Consider the following 23,913-nt stretch of genomic DNA (forward strand, 5'->3'; position numbering starts at 1 on the left):
AGTACGAACTCTAAGGTTGGAGCAGGATTCATGTCGGACGTCGTCTACAGCCAAGAGGCGCAGTAGATCGTACCGCCTACTCTTTTTAGCGTGGCTTTTAATACCCGAACGTGAGTTCAGACCGGAAAGCAACCACTCAGAAGCTAGATTCGGGAGGGGTAGGGAGGATTTGAGGGCACCAGGGGGTATGGGAGATGTCTTGCTATGCCACGGCGTCAGCACGTTGCCGGTAGGCTAGTCCAGATCAGGGCACCAATACGCAAACCTATCACAGCCAGCCGTCGCTCCATACTGTACATATGTACAGATTACTGATATGTATACTTATACCTCACCTTTACTTTCGTTGCTTCAACTTAAATTTGCCATTTTGAAAAAATAGCAAAAAGTCGATTACCAACGCTAATGGCAATTGATTGCTCTTGAACTCTTCAACACTGCCCCAAAGATATAACCCAGAGTCCAAATACTCACTTCCTCATCACATCATAGCTAAAGCCCACTGATACAAACATGAGCTCCTCCACCACTACCCCAGCACCTTCCCAAGCCCTCCTAAAACGCAACCCCTCACTCACGCCCAAGCAATTCTCAACGCACTGGTACGAAAAGCACGCTCAGCTCATCGTGCCCTTTTTCCTGCATTGCGGCGTGGAATACTATGCTCAGATCCACGCCGCCCTTCACATTTCCCCCTCCCCCTCTTCTTCTTCACCCCCGCTTTCAACAGAAGAGCTTTCAGCATGGGACGGCGCAGCAGAAGCGCATCTGAGCGAAGGCCTAGTGGCAGTTTTAGGGGGGAGCGGGGAGGGGCAGGAATGGGTGATGGATTATTATCGCGAGGTGGTGTTGGTTGATGAGTTGAGGTTTTTGGTGTCGAATGCGGGAGCGCATATGAGGGTTCTTGGGGCGGGGAGTGTGGGTGGGGAGACGAGGGTTGTGATTGAGGGTGGGAAGAGTGTGATTGAGGTTGGGGGAGGGGGCGTGGGGGGTTTGGAGGGAGTATGAGAAGAGGGGTGGAGGTGGAGGTGGAGTTTAAAAGAGTTTCTGGCTTTTGAGGGTTTGGCGTTGATGGATGAATGAATAGTACAGGGATTCAAATTCGAGGTTCGAATTTTGTCACGAGATGAAGGTTTGTAGTAGACGGTAAGTAAAGTAATATATCTGAACCCATTGTTTATGGATTTGAAGAGGAAGGGCTTGTAAACAGCACTACCATCAGTTCCCCTGCTCCCCCTTGCAAACCGGTTCTCCATCCTCCCCGAAAACTGCCCATTGAAAAAAACTACACCCCTCTTTCCCCTCTACATTTCCCGCATGGCACATCCAGAAGTACTTCCCCCAATTCTCTCTCTTTCGTTGCACAACCCTCAGCACAGCCGGGACATCGCACCGACACCTTGGCGTGAACTTCGGATGCAACGATGGCTTATAATCCCGATACGTGATATTTATCCTCTTGTTGCCAGATACTGGATGGGGGTCTATTGCTTGTGCTGGGGCAATGCTGTGTCTCCACTCTTCTTGCATTTCCGCATGCATAATAAGAAGGGAATTGTGCGGGAGATGGATGGCGATTTGGCCTTGTGCGTCGGCGGTGGTAGAATCTTGGGTTTTCTTCCTGGGGGAAACAGAGGAGGAGTCTTCCTGTGGGATGATGCGACGAACGCGGAATTCGCGTGCTACGCCAAGGGAGATGGAGCCAATTACTGCGCGGGGACCAAGATATGTAAGTTGGTCGCTGTGGTATCCGACACTTTCGTTGCCGCCACTGTAGCAGTTCACGAATGCTGCATTTGGTTTCCATGGGTCGGGGGATTGATACTTGAGTTTCTTGCCGTTTGGGTAGTGGGTCTTGATGCGGGTTGTGATTTCCGAGTTGACTGCTTCTTGGACTTTGGGTGATACCTTCCGCATTTGAGGAGTCAGTTGGCGAACATCCTATTAAGAGTTAGTTTTTGAATCCCAAATTTTTGACATAGCTTCTTTAAGGCCACTACTCACTGTCAACAATCCACCGTTATATATATACTCGGTTTTCTGCCGACGCAACTCTTCCATGCCCTCGACATAAAAACAAGCCGTATGTGGACTCTGTACTACATTGTCAAACAACTTGAATGTCATCCTCTCAAATGTAGGAGCTTCTTCCAGAAGTTCTTCAAGTAGAGCATTTGCTTCTTCCGCGGGAAGAAAATTGTGAATAATCGAGCATGGAGTATGTTTGGCCACATCTTCGGGAGAGTAAAGGTGAAGCGTCTTCCCTTTCTTAGATAACAGTTTCTTGCCCAACGTATCAATAGCATCATTCCCAGTCACAAAGCCAGAAAGAGAGCTCTGATAGCCCGTCGCTGCAGATGACTTCCTTGGTGGCGAACCAGAAGCTTTCAAGGATGCCGAAGTCTTCTCCACAGATCCCTCATGGGCTAGCAAAACATCGAGAAGCACTTGTTGCTCAATATAAGGATGCAAAGATGAAAGTAACGCTAGTTTGAAGTCGGTCGACTCATCATCAGGAGCGCTTAAGGCGCTGATCTCGTCGAGCTCGGTGGCCTTGGACTTTGGGGAGGATAACTTCCTCTTCTTTCGAGACACAAATGCATCCATCTCGACCGCCTTTCAAGAGAATATTTCCGCCATTTTCCCGGCGCAACTTTCATGATTTATTCGTCTACCATGACTGCCTTTTGAAGGCTCAAGTTCGAGCTAAGTAATAGATACTGGTGTCGGGCTTTAAGGAAGATATATAATCCGCTTTACATGCACACACGTGCACAAGGTGGCGGATGACTGAAGCATGTGGATACACCGCCCTCTTTTCTGCCTCTACCGCGGTTGTTTTCCTAATGGAGCTCGAAAAAAGCTTCAACTTTCGATCTACAACCCACTCCACCTAGCTATTGCTATGCCACGTCCCTGGTAAGCAAACCTGAAGTGGCCAACTTCTTCCCCCTACACTCTGCATTGCTAATCACTTTTCTGGCAGATATTGGAAAGGCGTCAGGAACCGAGAATCGAGCAGCATACAAGTAATGGAGTTCCGCACTCAGGGATACAACGGCTATGCCGTCAAGTACTCTCCCTTCTTCGACTCGCGCCTTTGCGTAGCTGCCAGTGCCAACTACGGAATTGTGGGTAATGGTCGCGTCTATGTCCTCCAGCTCACGCCGCAGGGCATTCGCGCCGAGAAGCAGTACGTCCACAGACCTAAGGCAGGTTCTAGAAAACTGATAGATTCTCTAGATTTAATACGCAAGACTCTGTATACGATGTAGCATGGTCTGAGCGAAACGAAAATCAAATGGTTGTTGCGTCTGGAGACGGCTCTGTGAAGTTGTTCGATTTAAACGTCAATGACTTTCCTGTGAAGACATGGAAGGAACACAATAGGGAGGTCTATGCTGTCCATTGGAACTTAGTGTCTAAGGATACGTTTGCATCAAGCTCGTGGGATGGAACAATCAAGATCGTAAGAGCCTCTTTCAAATCTTCTAAAAGTATTTCACTTACCCCACTACCCCGCATTTTCACCAATCATTCCAATATCACAAAGCTGACTTAATTTCACAGTGGTCTCCTGAGCGCGATACTTCCATTCTAACTCTTCCCACGCATTCCTGCACCTATAGCACAGCATGGTCCCCCCACTCTCCCTCAATCCTCTCATCCGTCTCCTCCGACTCCCACTGCCGAATCTTCGACCTCCGTACCCCAGCCTCATCTTCCAACCATCTCGTCGCATTGATTCCAATCCACGGACCTCCTCCTACTCTTGGCGGCACACCTAATCCTATGCAACGGAATATGCCCCCAGCTGAAGCCTTGACTCACGACTGGAATAAATACCGCAGTACAGTCTTAGCCACCGCCGGGGTTGACACCATTATCCGAAGTTTCGACGTCCGTAATCCAAGGGGTGGGCCAATTGCCATGCTAGAAGGCCACAAATATGCTGTTCGGAAGATTGCGTGGTCGCCGCATCTCAGCGATGTGCTTTTGAGTGCTAGCTATGACATGACGTGCAGAGTCTGGAGCGACGGAACGAACAACACAAATACTCACCCGGGAATAGCAACTGGCGGGGGAAGTCAGATCGGACAAATGGATCGCCATACAGAGTTTTGCACAGGTGTTGATTGGTGTCTGTTTGGATCTGAGGGTTGGTGTGCTAGTGTTGCTTGGGACGAGAGGCTTCTTGTCTGGGATGTGAGGTCGCAAATGGGTCCACAGGCACATGGCCAGCAATGAACAATGCCAGCACGGACAAAAGATGGAGCCAAAGACTATGCCTGAAGGTTTTTAGCACGAAATGATCTGGCAATACGAACGCAAATTTATATTTCCTGGAAGGGGCAGGGAGTGGAAAAATGGAGTACAGATGAATAATGATAATGATGGTTTGGTTTATAATGGATGATACGATAATACCAGGCAGGCGGGCGTTTGTGGATTTCTAGAGTACAAGGGGCGCGAGCTTCATATATTCGAATGGAATGCATATCAGATTGTGTAGCATATATATATATAGGGGTTGAACTACGAAAACTACAATAGATACATCATCATACATTCAACTTTACTTGAAGGCTCCTGAGCCACTTCCTTGTGATGACTCAACGCCTGCACAATCAATCCTGACCTAATAACACAAATCCTCTTTCTTCTATAAGAAAGGTATTCATGAATCTACTGGTAGGCCGAAGATTTAGCGGTTTTGTATGTATGTACGGAGTGGAAAGGAATGGAAGGTAGGAGAGGTAAATAGATAGTTATGTGCCAGGTTTAGGAAAATCAAATTCAACGGGTGGTGGGTTAGTCAGACAAGACCTAAATGGAAAAAGTAGAGTTGTATTATATCTATCCATCATAACATAGAAAGCCATCAGATATTATCGCAAACCCGTAAAAACGCTCTGCAATAACTCTTCTCTACCCAAAGCAAGGCGGAGACAGATGCCCAGAAACGCCATCTGACTACTTGTACATGTTCCCTACACTCCTTTTTTATACACAAATGTGAAGAAACGGAGTCTACCACATGCCTACCCCATCTAATGTACAAGTACACCTGCTAATCCCACAATTGTGTTCGGTTCGGTTCGTTCGGTTCATTGATTAGAAGGAAAAGTCATCGGCGCGTCCCCTGTCTCGTCCACCACCACCGCCACCTGATCTATCATTTCCGTATCCACGACCTCGGCCGCCTGATCGATCATTTCCATATCCACGCCCTCCACCTCCGCCTCGTCCACCGCCATAACCTCCTCCACCTCCGCCTCGTCCACCACCATAACCTCCACCGCCTCCGCCTCGTCCACCGCTATAACCTCGTCCACCTCCACCTCCTCCTCGTCCACCGCCATAACCTCCCCCACCGCCACCGCCACCTCCTGAGGAAAGGCCAATCTTCTGGGCAAGTCTTGAATCGATGTGGGGTGCTTCGTCCCAACCCCATCCAAATTTAGTCCACTGAGTCAAAGCCTCGATATCAATGCCTTTGCCAGCTTGTCCAACCATACCCATAAAGGCATCATGCTTTGTCTGACGATCTACCATCTTTGTTGCATTGCCAACGCTGCTCAAAGTGGCGGCAACAGATGCCGGTAATTGGGCATCCTGAGTCATATCTACATGCGCAGCTTCAATAGATTTGTCCATTTCAACGGGCAGGCCACGCAGCATTGATCTCGATGCGTTGATTTGGCCCTCATAAACGATGAGAACACCTGTTCCTTCCTTGTCTGCTCGTCCGGTACGACCGATTCGGTGAACGTATTGTTCACGGTTAGAGGGTAAGCCGACTTGGATAACGTGGGTGACGTTGGGGAAATCCATTCCTCTCGCTGTAACATCGGTGGAGAACAAAATTGCAGATTTGGCTCTGCGGAACTTCTCTGTGGTGTATGAACGTCGCTCTTGTGTGAGTTGCCCGTGGATTGACAACACTTGCGCCGGGTCAAGCGGTGATTTTGCGTATCGCCCGCCGTTTTCGTCACTCAAGTTGTCGAAAATTCTGAAAGAGAGTTGGACGTTGGCGGTTGACTGCAAATAAACAATTGCCTTGAAAGGAGGCCCTTCGCCAGCAGCGTGTTTATCCACTTCGCGTTTGCACAACTCAAATAGGGCTGGCATGTGGTTTTCGAGACCTGGCGTAGAGATGATCTTTTGGGGAACCTTTTCGTGCGTAGCCAATTCGCCTTCCTTGACAGTTTGTACGAAGTGGAATTTGGGTTTCAGTGTTTTGCGAACGAGATGCATGACCTCCCGGGGAACAGTAGCAGAAAACATCAACGTTTGTCGATCGACGTCTTTCCTATCGGGTAACTTATCTATGATACTATCAATTTCCGCAGAAAATCCTTGATCTAGAAGTCTGTCGGCCTCATCCAAGACTAGCGCAGTCATATTCGGTGCTTCAACTCCACTATATGGGTCTTCCAAGAGATCGTTCAACCGACCAGGTGTGCCGACAAGAATGTGGCATCCTTCTCTACGGGTCTTGTTCAACATCTCCCGCTTGCTGTTTCCACCAACTGCGACCTGGACTATTAAGTCGGTATTATTGGTGAGTTTGGCGGCCTCGACAGCGATTTGCTCCGCAAGCTCACGAGTTGGGGAGATGATAATTGCTCGGATATCGGAGGCTCGGGCTCTAGAATATCTGTGCCGTGTAGCAAGCTCGGGGTCCTTCTCGAGGATCCTTTGGATTGTTGGGATGAGAAAGCCAAGGGTTTTTCCGGTACCCGTTCGTGCTTGCGCAATGCTGTAATGTGTAAGTATTTGAATGGACATCGTGTCAAAGCTGTTCGACTTACATATCGTCACCCTGTAAACCTTGGTTGATTGTCATAGTCTGTACATCCGTCATGTTTTCATAACCTAATCCCTTCACAATAGTATTGACAATATTGGGGTGAACCAGGTCATGATCAATAAGCTCTTGGAACTTTTTGATCTCCTGGTTGTCCTTTTCATATGCATCTCCATTATCATAAGCTCTCGCCGCCGCAACCTGATCGCTCAATCGTGACGAAACATGCAGCCATCGTGCTTCAAGCGCAGGCCTCGCAGTATTCTTTAGCGAGAGAGAAAGGGTTGAGGGTCGAGTTGATGGTATTCGGGATATTGAAGCTGCGGCGCGGAAAACTCTAGATATGGAGGCAGGGCCTCTTCTGCTGCAGGCAGTGAACATCTTCAACACGGAGCGAGATGGCTCCAATTGAAAGTTACAAGAGAATAAGACAAGTTCGAAGAGTAGATTCGGTAATTACAAGGAATGTAAATGGCTAGCCAGAAACTTGCCGTTGTTGTTGGGATAGAGAGGAATATTGAGTGTCTGAACGATCGCGACTTTCTCCTTGTCGACATTTTTTTATTTCGCGCTAGGGAGATCATCGGGAAAGGTTCACGTGACCAATTTGCCCCTTAGTCACGCCACCTTAAGCAAAGTCTTGCAGGATGCCTCAGTCTCGGTATTGTAGAAGAGGAACTTGAGTATATCTTAGTAGAAGTATATGTGAACTCGCTCATATATGCCTATCCTACTCCGTGCCTCTGAAACTACCTCGAAATCAGAATTAGCCTCCAAAACGCCGTCTATGCAGGGTATCAAAAGCTAAAAACACCTCGTCACATCTCATCATTAATCATACTTCATCGCTCATGGCCTCCTCTCTACAATCCTCGCTCCCACAATAACCATCCCCTCCCCAACACCCTCATGAATACCCCCCGTAACACCTTCCACGACCCACGCCGCGCTCCGTGTAATCACCTGCCCGACCTTCCCATCACCCATTCCACATATCGCACTTGTCAAACTCAGACTCTGTTTACCGAGTACGTCTATAGTCTCGATGCCTTGGCTCAACACTTTCTCTGATATCTTGTGTTCCCGGTCGTATTGGTACGCGGAATGAAGCAGGTATTTAAGGTAAGGGATAATGAATTGGAAGAAGAGGAAGAGTTGGATTATTATTGAGGCTAGGGTTCGGTGGAGGACGGATGGTTGATTGGTGTGTGTGGTTTGGTTGTGGCTGGGGTGTACTTCGACACGGAGAGTTTCGACAACACCGGATGGCAATGCGCTCCGCACACTCAACTGCTCTTCTGTAGTAAGATCGGGTGGCATAGCTCGAAGGAGGTATGTGAGAGAGTGTATGTATAGCTGCCTCGCAAAACTAGCGTTCCCTAATCGGTTGTCTCGGGAGATGACGGAAGACTCTTCAAGAGCGAGACTTAGGAGGCTGAGTCCTATTTTCAACCATTAGACTCTGTGCTTCATGCTGAGCGTGTCTGCATACCTTGATTTGCGAACTTCCAATTTATCCCGCCACTCGAGTCTGTCAACCCCATCCCAACCGGATGACTTCCCTCACCAGTACTCGGGCGAGAAGTATCTTCATCAGAAACGCTCTCAACGGCATATTCTTCTTCTCTTCCCCCCATCAACACCATCGCAGATGTATAGCTAGGTTCCGGTGTTCCATATCCCGAACTCGGCCTTGAGTCTAATTCTGTAGATCTTTGTCTCCCCGCAAGTCCATACATGCTCACAGTTCTGCGAAGTGATGGCAGACGTGGAATTCGGCACTGGACCGCAGACGGAAGTATTGAGTACAGAATCGAATCTTTCGGTCTAGGAGCAAAGTCGGCGGAGAGGGGTCTGATACAGGAGATGGCGGGAGATGGGCGAAGCTGTGCCATATTCTATTGAAGCGTACTGAAACCTTTGAAAATATGAGATCTGAATGCGAAACTTTAGACTTTCTTGTAGAAAAACGTTTGCCTGGCAGAAAGTTTGAAGTATAGTTGAAAGACTCGTTGCTCACGGAGCCAGATTAGAAATCATACTAGCGGAATTGTAATGATCACAGAACAAGAAATCGAAGAAGAGAGATACAATGAATATTATAAGAAAAGGAAGAGAGCAATAGAAGTCTGAGATGCGAATTAGAGGGGTCATGAAAGAAACTAGGAGATAAGAAAACGGAAGTTGCTAAGGGCTGAAGTTGAAACGGCACATCCTTGCCATCCTTCATGTGATGCTTACATGCATGTGAAAGTGGGGTCCACGTGATTATCCCTTGGAAGTATATTTTAGAAAACGAATATCATAGAGATGATGAAATAGCGGCGACGCTAGCATAAGAGATCGAGTTCATATATTGTGATGTGTGGGTAAAAAAGAGGATATAACCGATCAACCGAAGAATAGTTTCATGGTCAGTCATGCATGCTTATGTAAGAATCTAATTCCAACAATATTGTGCCTTTATTTCAACAAGTTGTCTATTGTATATATGCGCAGATGTTTAGCAGGAAATTGGTTTCTTGACGAGGAAATGTTGATGCTAGTTCTGGTTCATGTTACGAAAAAGTGCTTCGCTAAGAAGTGTCGGAACAAGCGAGGAAAAAGGGGTTGCCTAAAACGCTCTGCACCCTTTGTATATTAGGTGAGTCATGCTTTGGGAGCCTCCGGGAAGTTTATGATATTGGCTAGCAAATGTAAAATAAAACCAAATTGTCACCTTCTGTGATTGTGAAAGAGTGTAATAAATATCCAACCGGAGAATAAAATCAACAACCGAGACACTTCAAACCTGGACACGATACTTCGCCAGCAGCTCTTTGACTTTATCAATCGGTAGTCCAGGCAAGTGTAGGCCTTGATATCCCGTTCTACCAGCCCTCCCAGCAATCATAGAATTCAAGATCGCCTCTTCCGTTGCTTCCGAAGCAGCCCTGAACATAGCATCCACACTCTCATTCTTGATAATCTCAATCTGATTTGTCTCCACAGGACCAACTCCCATCACTTGAGGAGTTGTGACAATCTCATTCGGCTTGTTAGCTATGGAAAGCGCAAGTATAATGTCTCCCGAGTGATTTCGTCCAATACCATGTCCACCGACTTGAGCAAGGCCGACGGCACAATGTCTTGCAAGGCGATTCAGTTGGTGAGGAAGCATTGGTGCGTCGGTTCTAAATCTAAATCAGCAAGAGCCCAGAGCAAACTAAAGGGAGGGAGAGATCTTACATCAGAAATATAACAATGCTCCCATCATCCGCCTTCCCCGTGGGCACCTTGCTCTGCGGTGCCTCCTTCTGTTCCTTAAGCAGCAACTTACCAATCGGCACACCACCAATATGCAGATCATAATTATGCCCATAATTAGTCTGCACCAGCACTCCCACCGTATACTCCCTGCCGTCTTCCTCCCCACCCTTCACAATTCTTGAGCTAGTCCCAGTGCCACCAGGGAACATGTGGCAAGTCATACCCGCACCACCGCCATGCTGTCCCTCCAAAACCTCAGTTTGGGTCATGGCGGCTTTGAAAGCGTCCGCAACATTTTCTTGCGTGAGAGCGGATTGGTACACATCGTTGAGATGCCAGTCTGCTGTCTCTCCAACAATTGGCGTCCCGTACGCGTGGCTTATCTCATTGAGGCTTTTGCCTTTCTCGCGAGCATCCTGGAGAACCCATTGCCAGATGGAATGGAATACTATGCCGAAGGAAACAGAATTGGTGAGAGCGAGGGGCTGTTTCGTGATCAATACACGAGTCGTTATTTCTGAGAATCTTCTCTACTAGAGAATGGGAAAAGAGGGAAGACAAACAGTGTTGGTATATCCCCAATCTTTAATCTGGTAGGATCCACTGACTTCGCCATTGCCGTTGAGAACATGCATGCCAGCATAGCATGGCGTAGAAATCTCGTCTGGATGGCGGGGAAATATCACCGTGACTCCTTTGCGAACGTTCTCACCATCCTCTCCCACAGTTACTTGCCCGACTTGAACGCCTTTTAATCATCAGACTTTGTTTCATACAATTTTAGTTCTTGTTAGTCACCTTTTACATCAAGAATTGAATTCTTTGGCCCAGCAGGTAGTTGACCTGGAACGTATCCCAAGTCCTTGATTGTCATGCGTGTCATATTGGAAGAATTTAGTTTGGTTTTGTTGAATTAGAGAGGTTGTTCATATGATGTTTCGGTCTGTATGCACAGCAAACTATATTCTTATACATGTTTTTCTCAAGCCCAAGGTTTGCATGTGGAGATGAAAGTGATAGCGGGAAGGAACTATCCTGACCCCACCAACAAACAACCCCGCACCCGCATTTGCGGCTAAATTTGTTGCAACTCGCAGTCAGCGCCTAACTTCATGAGTCAAAAAACCACGACAAACCATCGCTACTGCAGGTACGAAATGAGTGAAGGGAAAATTGCTATTAGACTCATCCGCCGAGCATGTTTCCATCTTAGCTGCCTTCCTATTCCAATCCAGCGTTGAAAGCTTTCAGTGTTGATCGTCGTAAGATGCATGCTTGGACGCCGTATGAGTTAACGGGCAATCAATCTCTACATGTACTGAGAATGCTGTCCAAATCTGTGCCGGATTAATGGTCGTAAAGGCAACCAGGATTAAGTGCGGAAATGAATGACAACAGTTGGTTTACCATGTCGAAAGTTTATTCTGATATCCAACCTTTTGTCGTTGCAGTCAGGCCAGAGCTACAGAGAGTCGAATCATTTTGTGTCCATGTCATTCCACTGAAGAGCAAACAAACTTAGTTCCAAAGAAGATGAATGTATCAATATCAAGATAGAGTCAATTGAATTGCCACGTTTTGTTTGTACTATTCGTTTTTGCTGCTCTGGTTGCAGACCCTGTCTTGAATATAAAGCTCTATTCCAGTAGGAAAACTTGGATTTCATTAGGTACAAGGTACCATCTTATTCGACAACTAGATACACAATGACCTACACAGTTAATCGGTATCTCTTTCAGGATCCTGATGTGGAGGAAGGCCAGGAGTTCCAAGGCAAGGAGCCCCAAAGCACATGGCAACATTTCAAAGCAGCACTCTGGTGGTGTGACAGAAATAGGTAGGACTTGATCCCCCCAAGGCGATTCTAAGCTCACTCAAGATATCCTAGATACTCGGGCGCATTAATCTTCAACTTTGGAGCATTTCTCCTCCCAGCTCTTTACGAGACTATTAGCAAGTCATGGGTCGCCGCAATCAATCCCTCAGAAGTTGTCATAACCGATGTCTACGTTTATATCATCGCGCTAGCCAGTGTTCTCAACGACGGTCTCCCCAGGGCCGCGTGGAGCCTCATCGGTGACAATAAGACTCGGACTATTCAATCGCGGATCAGTTTGAGCTATACTCTCATTTTAGTCCAGGTCTTTTTCGGCTCACTTCTCTGTCTAGTCTTAATTGTTATGGCTAATCAACTAGCTGATACCTTCGTCAAAAACGCAGATAGAAAGACTGCGGTCACTTATGTGCGGATATCGTCTGTTGCGGCATTGTCTTCTGCAATGGAGACTGCCGTCTCCAACTCAACTCGTGCTCTTGATCGCCCAGATGTCCCTTTTTTACTCAACCTGATTAAATTCATCATCACTGGAATATTGGACGCGATCATTATTTCAAGGGCTCGGGCAGGAGACCACACTTCTGTCACCAACCACGCACTCGTCCGAATGACATGTAACTTGGTATCTGCAGCGTGTGGATTGGGGTATTTCAGGTGGATTGTGCGCAGAATGAAATTTCCATTGAAAGAACAAGATGACGCATTATCACAAGCTCGACCCTGTCTTGCAGCATTGATACTTCTGGTAAGACATGGTATCTGGACTTTCGGAGAATCAATGGTTCGAAATTCGCTTTACCTCTGGCTGGTGCACAGTATCATCAGGATAGGTAAGGACTACGCAATAGCGTGGGGGGTCTTCAACACTATGCGAGGGGGGCTGTTGATGGTTCCTTTGCAAGCACTAGAAGCGTCGACGTTAACATTCATCGGTCATGCTTGGGGAGTGTGGAGGAGCAAGTCCTTAAAAAGTCAGACTGAGGCTGAGGCTGGTCTTGGGGAGGGCAAGACTACCCCAATTGAAAAGCCACCCAACAAACCTGAGGCCGAATTGAAGGACATATTTTGTGCGTCTCTTTCCCCGACTCGTTTGATCTCACTAACTCTGCACAGATGTTATCAATGCCGCTTGGGCATCGTGCAGCACTGGCTTTGCAGTTGAAATTTTCCTTTTCTTCCTCTTCTTCTGGGCCGCAAAAGATTATGCGTTCTACCTTTCCGAGTCTCACTCCGTGGCAGAGATAGTGCAGAACATGTGGAGAGTAAGTCCTTCCTATCCCAAGCCCGGTCCAATTTTACTAATTGATGATTAACAATAGACAATGGACTGGTGCTACATTTTCTACGGTATATCTTCCCAGCTTGCTGCAATCCTCATCGCAACTTCTCCCCGCTTCTTCTTCGCACAAAGCCTGGTCGCAAACATACTCTGGATGCTTCCTTGGGCCATAGTTTGCTCAAAAATCACCATGTCAGAAGACAACGCGTGGACTTATCACGGCATTGCCGTTGGTGGATCGTTACTAGCCAACTTCGTTACAGTATTAATGACTTGCGTGCTTTGGGCTTGGATGCTAACTAGGGGATGGGTGAGCTTGCTTCCTGTGACAAGAGATGTCGAAGACGAGGAAGCAAAGAAGACAACCAGAATGGAACAAGAACAAGCAAGAAAACAAAAGAAAACCGATAAGGAGACTGCTAGAGAAGTCAAACGAGAAGCAAGGAGAACCGCTAAGTATGGCAATGATGCTAAAAATATTCGAGCTGTTCAGAGTAATCCTACCACAACCCTAGAGCCGCCAAGTAACCGCTCCTGGGACGAAGTGGGAGTCAATATGGAGGGAACGTCACACCCCGAGCCAGCGATATCTGAGACCGAAACATCCGAACCAGAGGTTTCCGACCTAGGAACTCTCCATTCAGAGGCATCCAGATCACAGACCCACGTGTCAAAACCACCCTGGTGAGGTGCTGTTTATTCACAGGATTCCTTAGGCTGGTTTTTGAGCATTAAGTAGTATTTCGTAGTCCCTAGCGGAGCTTGTAACTTATTCGTTGAGCTTTACGATAAGTTCCACAACCTTGCCTCTAAACTTTAAATGAGATAAAACCTGTGTTGTTCAAAATATGTTCCCTAATGTAAGATTTATACTGATTAGTTCATTTCGAAGCATGCGATGCCAACATCACCCCTTTTACGGCAACTCCCCATATGTACCTACCGCCATACACCCACTACAATTGTCTAGTTTCCCCCACAGCCTCTTAAGCAGGAACAACATACTCCCCTCCAAGACTCTTCCACTCACCCTTCTTAACCTTCACCTCATCCCACTCCAGCCCATCAAAACACCTCAAATTAACCGGCAACCCCTTCTCCCACTCCAACCTATTTTTCGCACCCATATTACTCCCCAAAATCCGCTTCAGATACAAACTAACACCACAAATTCCACAAAACGTATGTTCCTGGAAACTGCGGCCGAAAATATATGCTTTGACTTGGCTAGGATCTTGCGTGGAAATGGAGACTTGGAGAATTTGGGGGTAGGTGAGTATTGTGCCGTTCTGTAATGCGTGAGTATATTTACTCATATTGTAGAAGTAGGGGGTTGGGGAGGATAGGTGGTAAAGGGAACGTACGCGCATGCAAATACTGCAGTTGCATTCCCCTATATCTTCATGGCCGCCGCTGATGGGGTCTTTGGTCTTGAGCGCCATGGTCACGTTACCGCAGTGGCAGCCACCGGTATATATCTTGCTGTCCTCGATTTCGGCTGTGGGTTCGGGGCCGTTGAAGGGTGCTGGTTTGTATTTAGGCTCAAGGGATTTGCCGTCGAAACTGTAATAGTGAGGTTAAGCGAGTTAGGAGGCGTGGATGGGGGCTTCTTACGTTTTGGTGGGGAGGGACCAGATGTCGAGATCGTTAAATGTTCTTGCCTGTTGATATGTAAATTGACATATCTGGAAGCTGCCGCATGAGACTTACATTGATCGATATGTCACTTCCAGGAGGTGCGCTGCGTCTCTTTCCCATGACTGGCGTGCCGCAAGTTGGGCAGAACTGCTTTCATCAGCCCAGTCACTCCCTCCTTTTGAATAGAACATACACGATGAAGCATAGTTTTCCCAGCAAATTCATAATCCTTCAATAGCTCTTCACCTCTGATGAAAGTAAAGGCTTCGGGTCCGGGAAATAAGTGCTTGTAGCCCTTCTTGAAGCAAATACTGCAGTTGCATTCCGCGACTGTAGGGATTTCTGGGGTCTTTACCGTGAACTTGATAGCGCCACAGTGGCAGTTGCCATGGTAGATCTTCAGCTCTGATGATTCAACTAGAGTTGATTCTGCCATTTATGTGTACTAGATCTGGATGTTGAAATGAGAATTGAAGAGTGGGATATGTGCAAACTTTCTGGTTCGGAAGATACTCAATCAATTGATGGAAAAGCAGAACTGGCTATTTCTTCAGGTTCAATCAAACTAAGACAAAGAATGAAGAATATTGTTGAAGAAAGCATGCACGAATATGCTACCTGTGGAAAAAGAACACTAGTACAGTGTCGGCCTTCCAATGGTCCGACTTGGACCTATAGTCTGATAGATTGAGGCGTTACACTGCACTAACTTATCTGATCTTACCAAGCATAGTCCCATCCTAGTACAATAATGCTTCGACCCTCCTTCGCTCGGCTAATCTAACCGTTATAGTACTTTGGGAAGACATGTAGGGCGTAAAACAGCCTTCCGTTTGTGGTTACCGCCTGTCTGCTGCTTCTAGAACAGACATCGACCAATGAGGGTTGGCAATTGACGCTTTTACAAGACAATAGATGCATGCTCATATACAATATCATTTAGAAGTCAAGTTAGAACGTTAGCATGCAGTATGCGGGGATGAATCGCGAGTGTTACGGAACATATTGCAAACTGGGGGAACCTGAACGTGCACCAACCTGTCCAAATCCCGGGCGATTGTACGGACATTCATCACGTGTCTCTATAAAACCACCTCGATTCGCAATCTCTACATTGTGGGTAAATGGAAGCACGATATTGCGAGCAATAGCATCTTCTGTTCGGCATCAAGTGATGACAAGAAATTGCTAGCTTGTTCAAGTGATCGGAGCAAGCGCGGTGTAGTTGGAGCAGGCGGTTTCATTTCCGGTGCCCTCGTCGGCTCACCTCAACAAAACACGTCGAATGGTTTAGTAATTATCTCTAGCACTTTCCCAGGTCTATAGAGGGGGCGTTGAAGTCCTAGTAGTGGGCAGTTCAACTCAAGGTTGTCAATGAGGGGGCTTATGAATCTACGAGGAGCTGATGATGATTGTCTGCACCTTGGGAACCGTGGCGGGACGTTGTGTATAGGCCAATGCCACTCGATTCCAAAACTCTGTGCCTTTGAGGGTTTCTTAACACCCGAAGGTAGGAAGGAGGAACACAAATCATTGGATGTGCATATGAGAAGTGTACACTGCGTCAGGCTGTTCGAATGCATGCAGGAAGGATGTCCTGGTGCACTAGGACCTTTTTCTAACAAAACTGAACTGGAGCGCTACAGACTTACTAAATACAATAACGAACGGCCATATCAATGCGAGAGGCAAGATTGTCCGGCAAGAGCAAAAGAATTTGCACGGAAACGAGATACAGCAAACGTTCCACCACTGCGGCAGTGGAAGCTGAAATCTGCAACCAACGAAGATCCTGAATGAATCTTTGTTTAATCGGTGGGATGTGGGAGAAATAGGTCAGGTAGGTTTGTCCAGTCACGATGGCTGTGGTTGGTCTTGCGATAATGACTGTCAAGAATGCCATGAGTTGACATGGACTTTCAGTCGAGAACTGGAAATCGAGTACTGTGAGGGAATTTTGTAGTGAGCGTCGTGAAATTTCGGTCGTGCTCTTAGCTGGAGATGGCGTCTCGAGAACACTGTCCAAGACCCTTTACATGTGCAGCCCGAGGGCACAAAACCATTTTTGGGGGATTTTAAAGGGCGTTGAATATGATACAGAGTATGGACGGAAAACGGGATTTTTTCAAAAATAAGAAGTGATAAGTGCAACAGTGAAACTGCTCGCTTTTTAAAGAAGGATTAGTTCTGCATGTTTCTATGTAGACATATCAGGAGTGCAGCTAAGCATAACTTTGATATACCGAACTTCCATGCGACCAGTTCCAAAATTTGACAAGAGCAATCGATTCCGACGAAACACTATGCCCCCTCACAAGGACACGATAGTGGCAATTACTAACTTGAAGAGCAAAAATCAAAGGACAGTCTCAAGATTGGGATAGGAAAGAGGTTGAATCGGTGTCTACTCTGTTCATGTAAAGGAGTAAACACATCAAATCCCGCGATACTAAGATTTAGTAAGGCAAAGGCTAGAATAAAATTGGGGCTTTACCTATTTGGATATCCAGGTTCTTTTGAGAGGGGATGAAGTAGAGTTGTAGAAAATTGCAAGCGGAAGATACAATGGCTCGCTTCCGTGCCAACAAAGAAATTGTTGTCATCCCCACGTGATGTCAACTTCAACCTCAATGGATTTCTTTCTTGCGACAACATCAACGTCCCTTCACCAGAGCGCGTAGTGCGCATATCATCGAGCAATATGAGGTCGCATACCCCGCAGCAAGCCACGGACGCGTCGAGGCGGCGCTCCTCGATCACGGCAGGGCATAGAACGAGCATAGGAAGCAGTATTCCGCGAGTGCAGTCTAGAGTATGTTTCTGATTCCCAAACCCTCAATATCTTGCCAATTTCTCTACTATTTTGGGCCCTAGCTGATATGTATATATAGATTGGATTAGGACGCCCATCAAACTCGCAACCATCGTACGATTTCATCACTGGCGAGACAATTGCTCGCCCCCCATCGCGAGACGCCGGCTTTCGACAGTCTATACGCAAACCCTCCGTCGAAGTCCTTCGGGACCAGTCAGGTTTCGATGCTGATCAAGAGCGGGAAAAGCACCGTCGCGAGCTGGACGAGCTGAAAGCCGAAGTCAAGACTCTGAAATACACCATCGATAATCACAAACAAGAGGAAGAGCTTGCGAAACTCCGACATGAAAGCGAACTTCGAGACACAAGGCGGAAGGCTGAAGATGATTTCAAGAAGATGCAAGCGGCGGAATCTGAGAAATCGAAAGCCCAGCGACAGTATGACGCATTGTCAAAGCAACTGACGGAGGTTACGGACACAGCTAGCAACGAGAAGGCTGCTTTGGAGCGAAGACTACGTGAGATCGACGAGAACAAGCGAATACTGGAGGAAGCGGTCGAAGATATCAAATCGGAGAGGGAAGAAAGTGTCCGTGGGGTCGAGAGAAGAGCTGCCGAACTAGAAACTCGCAATGCGGCTCTACAACATTCAGTGGAAGAATTACAGGAAGATTCAGACAAACGGGAGGCCTTATTACAAGAAGCCCAGCAACAGCTGTCGGACAAGGAGAAGGCATATGGAGATTTGGAGTCGGAAGTTTTGAGGCTCAAGGCGCAAACCGGCGACGCAGAAACTCTGGGCATAATTAAAAGAGAATTGAGCGAGCAAGTTGCACATATTAGGAAGCTTGAAGCTGCGAATAGGGAACAAGCGGCGGAGTTGAAACATTTCAAAAGACTTCACAAGAGCGTGGAAGTCGTTGAGGAAGAGAAGAGATCATTACAGAGAAAGCTAGAGTCTCTCGAAGCCCTAGAAAATGATCTTGGTGAGGCGCGAATCCAACGTCAGAGATTAGAAGACGAGCGTCTTGCCTGGACCGCGTATCTTCAAAGCCAGGCAGGAGAGGATGGCCAACTCGAGTTCGATTCTCCAGAAGCCTTAGCTAGAGCTCTTGTTGAAGAGAGGATGCAGACTGCTTCTTTAGTTGAGAGACTTGGCGCTCTAGAAGCCGAATCTTCAGAGAGAGATCTATCTGTTCAGGGTCTGGAAGCCGAGAAGATTAAGCTCTCGGCGGAGATTGAGAAGCTTAAGACTGCGGGTGCTGTAGCCGGCAGCAATAAAGTCCAGCTTAGACTCGAGAGACAACGAGCTCTGGCTATCAAAGAGGCTGAGTTCCTTCGGGCTCAACTCAAAACTTACGACACAGAAGACACCACCTTCCAACCTGAAAGCGTGGACGAAGCCAAGCTCAAACGCATATCAGAACTTGAGGACATGGTCGAGCAATACCGACAAGAAGTCCAAACCCTCCACGGCGAGCTCGCCTCTCAAGACAAGCCAGCTCAAGCAGAAACCGCAGGAACTAAGCGTCCCCGCGACGACTCCGAAGACAACGAGCGCGTCGGCCAACTATCCCGCAAGAACCGTAAGCTGCAAGAAGACCTCACCACCCTGCAAACCAACATCAAAGTCCTCAAAAAAGAACTCTCAGTAAGCCAAGAACGCCTCATAGCCGCATCCCAACAAAGCAAAACCCGCATCCTCTCCCTCCGCTCCAATCCAACAGCAGAAGTAGAAGCCATCAAAATGGCCACACTCAACGGCCTCCGCCAAGAAAACGCCGACTTACTCGCCCAGCTCCAGGGCTCGAAATCCGTAACCACAGTGCCAGCTCCCAACTCGAAGCATCACGGCGCGACGTCCAAGACGCAGAGAACCGGCTCGAGTCTGAAAAGAAGCGCAACAACCGGCTGATGAAAGTCTGGGGTGAGAAGTCCCTCGAGTTCCGCAACCTCGTCATCTCGCTGCTGGGCTGGGATGTGGTGTTTATGCGAGACGGGAAAACAAAAGTCACGAGCCATTTCTACAAGAGTACAGGCGATGAGGAGAACAGCATCTTATTTGACGGCGAGCGGGGGACTATGAAGATTAGCGGGGGTCCGCATAGCGCGTTTGCGGTCAAGATCGAGAACCAGATTAGGTTTTGGGTCAAGGAGAGGGGCAGTATTCCTTGTTTCCTCGCGGCGCTTACGTTGGAGTTTTATGAGGAGAGGTTCAAGGATGGGACATTGAGTATTGACGTCTAGGTTGACGACGTATGGGAGCTGAGAAGGAACACATATATGACACTTGCTTGCTTGTAAATAAGAACGGTAATGATGGCTTGTGGGTGTTAAGGCGTCAAGGCGCAGATGGAGCGGATTTGCCGGCATGCGTGTATATAGAATATGGACACACTCTTGAGCGAACACACAAGTTGCTACGTTTACCCTACTTTGATATTCAAAAGTCGTAAAGTATGATGTGGGATTGCTTAATGTCTCATAATACCTGGAAGAATTCGGATTAAGTCACCCACGAGTTTTCGCGTTATCAAAATATTGTTCTAATCCGTTAGAATGAGCATCAATTCCATTGCTACCTCAAAGACAAGCATGTATTCGTGACCTAAGCAAAAAACGCCATCAAAACTGAGAAACCCGCGAAACCAACCAAATCGTCCCAGAATACGTAACACAATCGTAACCCATCCATAAATTCATTATTCAAGACACTCAATCCCCTCCAGCGCGCGCATAGCTCTCGTACCTTGCTGCTCAAAGGTGCTTACCATACGCTCACACTCATTTCTTAGCCTCTCTTCCGCCTTTTCAGCGTTATAATGAATCCACTCCTCTACGTTCATCTTTTTCTCCGGACTTGCCAGGGCACTGGTCTTCATCTCCTCTCCGAAAAGAGCCTTTGTATTCATAACCACGTTCCCGCCGCAAGGCGACTTCATGAAGACTGTATCTAAGTCGGCAGAAGACCATGGGTGAAGCGTTTGTAGTCCAGCGATGATGTTTCGCTTTGATGGTGACATGCTGGGTGTGCTTGTTTCTGCGAGGGGAATACGTTTTGTAGAATGAGGCGTAACGGTCTTCTTGGTAGCCGCAGAGGGCTTTGAAGAAGGTGGGTGATTTTCTGCATCCGAGGATTGCGGTGATTCTGAAGGTGTCATCTCCCGTGCCGGAGGTGTAGGAGATCTAGGCACCGCAGCAGGTGCCTTGCCTTTCGCTTGCTTCGTCTTTGGATGCATTGGTTCTGGGACGTCTTCCATTTCTAGGACACTGTCCTGAGGGACTGGTGTTTGTGACTTCTTTGGGCGGCCTCGGGGCTTTGCTGCCTTCTTTGGAACGTCTTCAACGGGTTCTTCAATAACGGGCGGCGCTTCGGGGGCAGGCGTGTAGAAATTCTCCTCTTCGGTCTCAATTGCTAGAGAATGCTCCACGTGTTGATGCACAATCTCTTCGATGTGTTTAGCACCCTTTTTCCCTCCCTTGCCCTTTCCCTTCATAGTGCTACCACGTCGAGTACCACCTCTCACAACAGTCGACTGGCTAGCCGTGCTAGCATCGGTTTCATGGCCAGAGTCATTTGCATGGCCAGCAGCAGATTCATGAACGCTATTCGTCATAGATGTATCCTGGTCGTTGGTAGACAAAGTGGATCCACGAGTAGCCCGTCCAACAGGCTTTCGTGCAGGCTGGCGAGAAACGCTTCTTTGCTTCTTTGGTTGTAGAAGGGGTGAAGAATGCTGAATGGACATGCTTTGCTCGAGTTCTACGGCAATTTGCTGAGCAGCTGCTTCTTCTTCGGCACTCCTCTCTGCCTCCTCCTCAATCACAGCCGCAGCAGCTTCAACTTCCGCTTGAGCCTGGGCTTGAGCTTCAGCGGCTCTCTTTGCAGCGGCCTGTTGTTTGGCAGAGACCTTTCTTGGCTGTTTTACCTTGGCCCCTTTAGCCTTCGGCAAAGGCTTCGAATCAACCTCCATAGCTTCAAGCTCTGCATCAATAACCGCTTCATCTATTTCCATTGGCTCGGTATTGAACATAGCATGGCCTGTTTTGCTAGCTCGAGTAGGTTTCTTAGGAGGCATCGGAATTTCTTCATCACTCATCCGTTCAAGATCTGCTTCCAAAGCTGCATCTATTTCGTCATCATTGGGTATGGGGGCCCTTGTAGGCGCGACGGACGCAGTTGAAGCTTTACGTGAAGGTCTGCCCCTTTTGCCCTTTTGTGGAACCTCCTGCTCCCGTGACACACTTTCAGCCACGCTGAGTACTGAATCGTCCATGGCCGTGCTTCCCCTAGTAGCCCGACCCTTTCGACCCTTCTGTGGAACTTCTTGTTGTTGTGACACATTCTCAGTGTCTTTCATTACTGAATCATCGACTGCCATGCTTCGCTGTGTTCTGGTATTCCGGCGCTTTGGTGGAGGTGGTGCATCTTCCAAAGCTGACATTGTAGAATCATGCTCTTGCTCGCTCTTCCTCTTCCTTCCCCGGGTTGGTTTCGGGGCGGCGTCGGCCTTGACATCAGGAACAGCATCTTCCGGCTCTGATTCTGGAGCTGCTTCAACCTCAACAGGCTCTGTCTTCTTCGTTCTAGTCTTTTTGCCCTTTACGGGAGCCTTCTTTGCTTTCCCCATTTTTTTGCCACCCTGGGTCGCAGTCGCATTCGTCGCAGTTGTTAAAATACTATCTCCCTCTTCTGCTGCTACATCTGTCACAGACTGTGCATCTGACGCAACGGTAAATTGCGATTGTGTGGAGAGCCTCGAAATTTTGGAGGCTCGTTTGGGTTTGGTTCGTTTGACGGCAGGACTTTTTACCTGGTTGATGAGAGTGAAGAAAGCGCACTCTGAAGAGCGACTAAAGTGTTCGTCCCTTCCCAAAATTAGCAGGTCTCGAATGTAATTGGCTGCTGAACTTACAGAGGCTTATCTGAGTTTTCCCAGCCAGCTAAGGCCAGTTGGCAGTATGTGCACGTAGCCATATCATCATCTTCTGGTGTTGGTGTATATTTCCAACCAGCGTCCACCATCTAAGTGTCGCGTTAGAAATGCTTACCATCATTGACAATGGGGCCGCATACCTGTCTAGTCTTACACTTCCACCCCTTCTTGCTCTCATGTGGCCATTTGTCTGCGAAGGTTGCTTTTCGTGCCTCGATCATTCTCCTACTCGCCGGTGATTCCTCACTCAGTACCCCGTCCTGTCTCTCGATCATCGCTACAATTGCCCATCCACATTCTGGAGAGTGTTTAAGATGTTCCACAAGAGGATCATCATGCTTCCCCCATGCATCGAGAGACATGTGGCAGAGGAAACAGGCTACGTTATCGGGGTTGTTTTGGAGGGGATAGTAGAAGAACCCTGCTTTCGCAAGCTTTGTGCGTGTCAGTGGAGAATTGAGCCATCATACTCCGACTCATAGCTTACCTCTTCAGGGGAAAGAAATTTGTGTGGCCATTTCAAGGACTTTGGTGCTTTCGCGCTCGCGTTCGATGTCCTCCGCTTCGTCAGTTGCTGTGCCGTTTGAAATGATGCGACTCTGTTCTCGTATGCAAAATATTGATCAGCAATGTCGCTAACCCCCATGATGACCTCTGTCGAGAGAGATTTGTAGTGATTATATGTCGGCGAACGACGTTCGCAACACGATCTCGGTATTTGTTGTTGGCGTACGGGGCGCGCTCGAGATTTTCAAATGCGCTGAGGATCAGAGTTATGTGATAGTCCAGCTTTTAGTGACCATTTGCAAATGTCGAGATGTATTTGTTGTTCTTGGAATTGGCGTGTTGATGCGCTGATTATTCGATATGAAGGTGGTGATGGAGGCTCAAATGGGATAACTTGGTTTGTTTACTTTCGGTAGAAAGTCGGCCTCTTGACGCGCTTGTGGGGGCGGCGCGGCATCGTGTCCGCTTAGTAAGCTATCAGAATCTCAACGACAATCTTTAACATCTTCTGGCAAATACTCCTCGATACAAGCAACATATACATATAAAAATTCCGATGCATCTCAATGGACCTGCATTGTGGCAATTAGATACTCTACCGGGATTCTTATTTGTATTTAAGCTCTGTGGGTTCGGAAAGTACCATTGAAATCTACCAAATCATGGAACCGGAAGGCAAGAAATCTTCCAGATGTGCTACTTTCATTTCCCATTTCTCGGAACCAAATCTTGTGAGCTACAAGATGAGCTATTAGCAATTCAGTATAAGATGGCCTCAAGCCTAGCAAAGTTTATCAAGAAATTCGATGGTCTTAAGATACTTAGCCTAGGTAGTCAAGT

At 47.7% G+C, this 23,913-nt stretch overlaps 10 protein-coding genes across 10 annotated transcripts; 4 read left to right on the forward strand and 6 right to left on the reverse strand.

Moving 5' to 3' along the window:
• Positions 1-513: 513 nt before the first annotated feature.
• On the forward strand, positions 514-1,008 carry LHYA1_G005851 (uncharacterized protein; the record flags this gene model as incomplete). Its single annotated transcript, XM_031150795.1, has 1 exon — positions 514-1,008. The coding sequence occupies one exon, from the start codon at positions 514-516 to the stop codon at positions 1,006-1,008; it is 495 nt and encodes a 164-aa protein (XP_031003693.1).
• Positions 1,009-1,218: 210 nt separating this feature from the next.
• On the reverse strand, positions 1,219-2,607 carry ALKBH3 (Alpha-ketoglutarate-dependent dioxygenase alkB-like protein; the record flags this gene model as incomplete). The annotated part of the gene is made up of 2 exons (XM_031150796.1): positions 1,219-1,941; positions 2,005-2,607. 2 exons carry the CDS (start codon positions 2,605-2,607, stop codon positions 1,219-1,221), a joined length of 1,326 nt encoding a protein of 441 aa, XP_031003694.1.
• Positions 2,608-3,032: 425 nt separating this feature from the next.
• PEX7 (Peroxisomal targeting signal receptor) lies at positions 3,033-4,248 on the forward strand (the record flags this gene model as incomplete). Its single annotated transcript, XM_031150797.1, has 3 exons — positions 3,033-3,193; positions 3,244-3,469; positions 3,571-4,248. The coding sequence occupies 3 exons, from the start codon at positions 3,033-3,035 to the stop codon at positions 4,246-4,248; spliced, it is 1,065 nt and encodes a 354-aa protein (XP_031003695.1).
• An 867-nt stretch (positions 4,249-5,115) lies between these two features.
• On the reverse strand, positions 5,116-7,192 carry mss116 (ATP-dependent RNA helicase, mitochondrial; the record flags this gene model as incomplete). The annotated part of the gene is made up of 2 exons (XM_031150798.1): positions 5,116-6,763; positions 6,816-7,192. The coding sequence occupies 2 exons, from the start codon at positions 7,190-7,192 to the stop codon at positions 5,116-5,118; spliced, it is 2,025 nt and encodes a 674-aa protein (XP_031003696.1).
• A 468-nt stretch (positions 7,193-7,660) lies between these two features.
• LHYA1_G005855 (uncharacterized protein) lies at positions 7,661-8,706 on the reverse strand (the record flags this gene model as incomplete). Its single annotated transcript, XM_031150799.1, has 2 exons — positions 7,661-8,253; positions 8,304-8,706. The coding sequence occupies 2 exons, from the start codon at positions 8,704-8,706 to the stop codon at positions 7,661-7,663; spliced, it is 996 nt and encodes a 331-aa protein (XP_031003697.1).
• Positions 8,707-9,596: 890 nt separating this feature from the next.
• Positions 9,597-10,943, reverse strand: BAPA (Beta-peptidyl aminopeptidase BapA; the record flags this gene model as incomplete). The annotated part of the gene is made up of 4 exons (XM_031150800.1): positions 9,597-9,984; positions 10,040-10,590; positions 10,624-10,808; positions 10,859-10,943. The coding sequence occupies 4 exons, from the start codon at positions 10,941-10,943 to the stop codon at positions 9,597-9,599; spliced, it is 1,209 nt and encodes a 402-aa protein (XP_031003698.1).
• An 823-nt stretch (positions 10,944-11,766) lies between these two features.
• Positions 11,767-13,864, forward strand: LHYA1_G005857 (uncharacterized protein; the record flags this gene model as incomplete). Its single annotated transcript, XM_031150801.1, has 4 exons — positions 11,767-11,897; positions 11,949-12,964; positions 13,011-13,159; positions 13,217-13,864. The coding sequence occupies 4 exons, from the start codon at positions 11,767-11,769 to the stop codon at positions 13,862-13,864; spliced, it is 1,944 nt and encodes a 647-aa protein (XP_031003699.1).
• A 298-nt stretch (positions 13,865-14,162) lies between these two features.
• On the reverse strand, positions 14,163-15,250 carry Cenpv_0 (Centromere protein V; the record flags this gene model as incomplete). The annotated part of the gene is made up of 5 exons (XM_031150802.1): positions 14,163-14,465; positions 14,541-14,739; positions 14,791-14,837; positions 14,887-14,961; positions 15,008-15,250. 5 exons carry the CDS (start codon positions 15,248-15,250, stop codon positions 14,163-14,165), a joined length of 867 nt encoding a protein of 288 aa, XP_031003700.1.
• Positions 15,251-17,515: 2,265 nt separating this feature from the next.
• On the forward strand, positions 17,516-19,876 carry MAD1 (Spindle assembly checkpoint component MAD1; the record flags this gene model as incomplete). The annotated part of the gene is made up of 3 exons (XM_031150803.1): positions 17,516-17,626; positions 17,706-19,515; positions 19,551-19,876. 3 exons carry the CDS (start codon positions 17,516-17,518, stop codon positions 19,874-19,876), a joined length of 2,247 nt encoding a protein of 748 aa, XP_031003701.1.
• Positions 19,877-20,331: 455 nt separating this feature from the next.
• On the reverse strand, positions 20,332-23,212 carry bir1 (the record flags this gene model as incomplete). Its single annotated transcript, XM_031150804.1, has 4 exons — positions 20,332-22,498; positions 22,546-22,655; positions 22,707-23,000; positions 23,054-23,212. The coding sequence occupies 4 exons, from the start codon at positions 23,210-23,212 to the stop codon at positions 20,332-20,334; spliced, it is 2,730 nt and encodes a 909-aa protein (XP_031003687.1).
• Positions 23,213-23,913: the final 701 nt, after the last annotated feature.

The sequence above is a fragment of the Lachnellula hyalina genome, assembly GCF_007821495.1.
Source record: "Lachnellula hyalina strain CBS 185.66 chromosome Unknown contig00113, whole genome shotgun sequence".
NCBI lineage: Eukaryota > Fungi > Ascomycota > Leotiomycetes > Helotiales > Lachnaceae > Lachnellula > Lachnellula hyalina.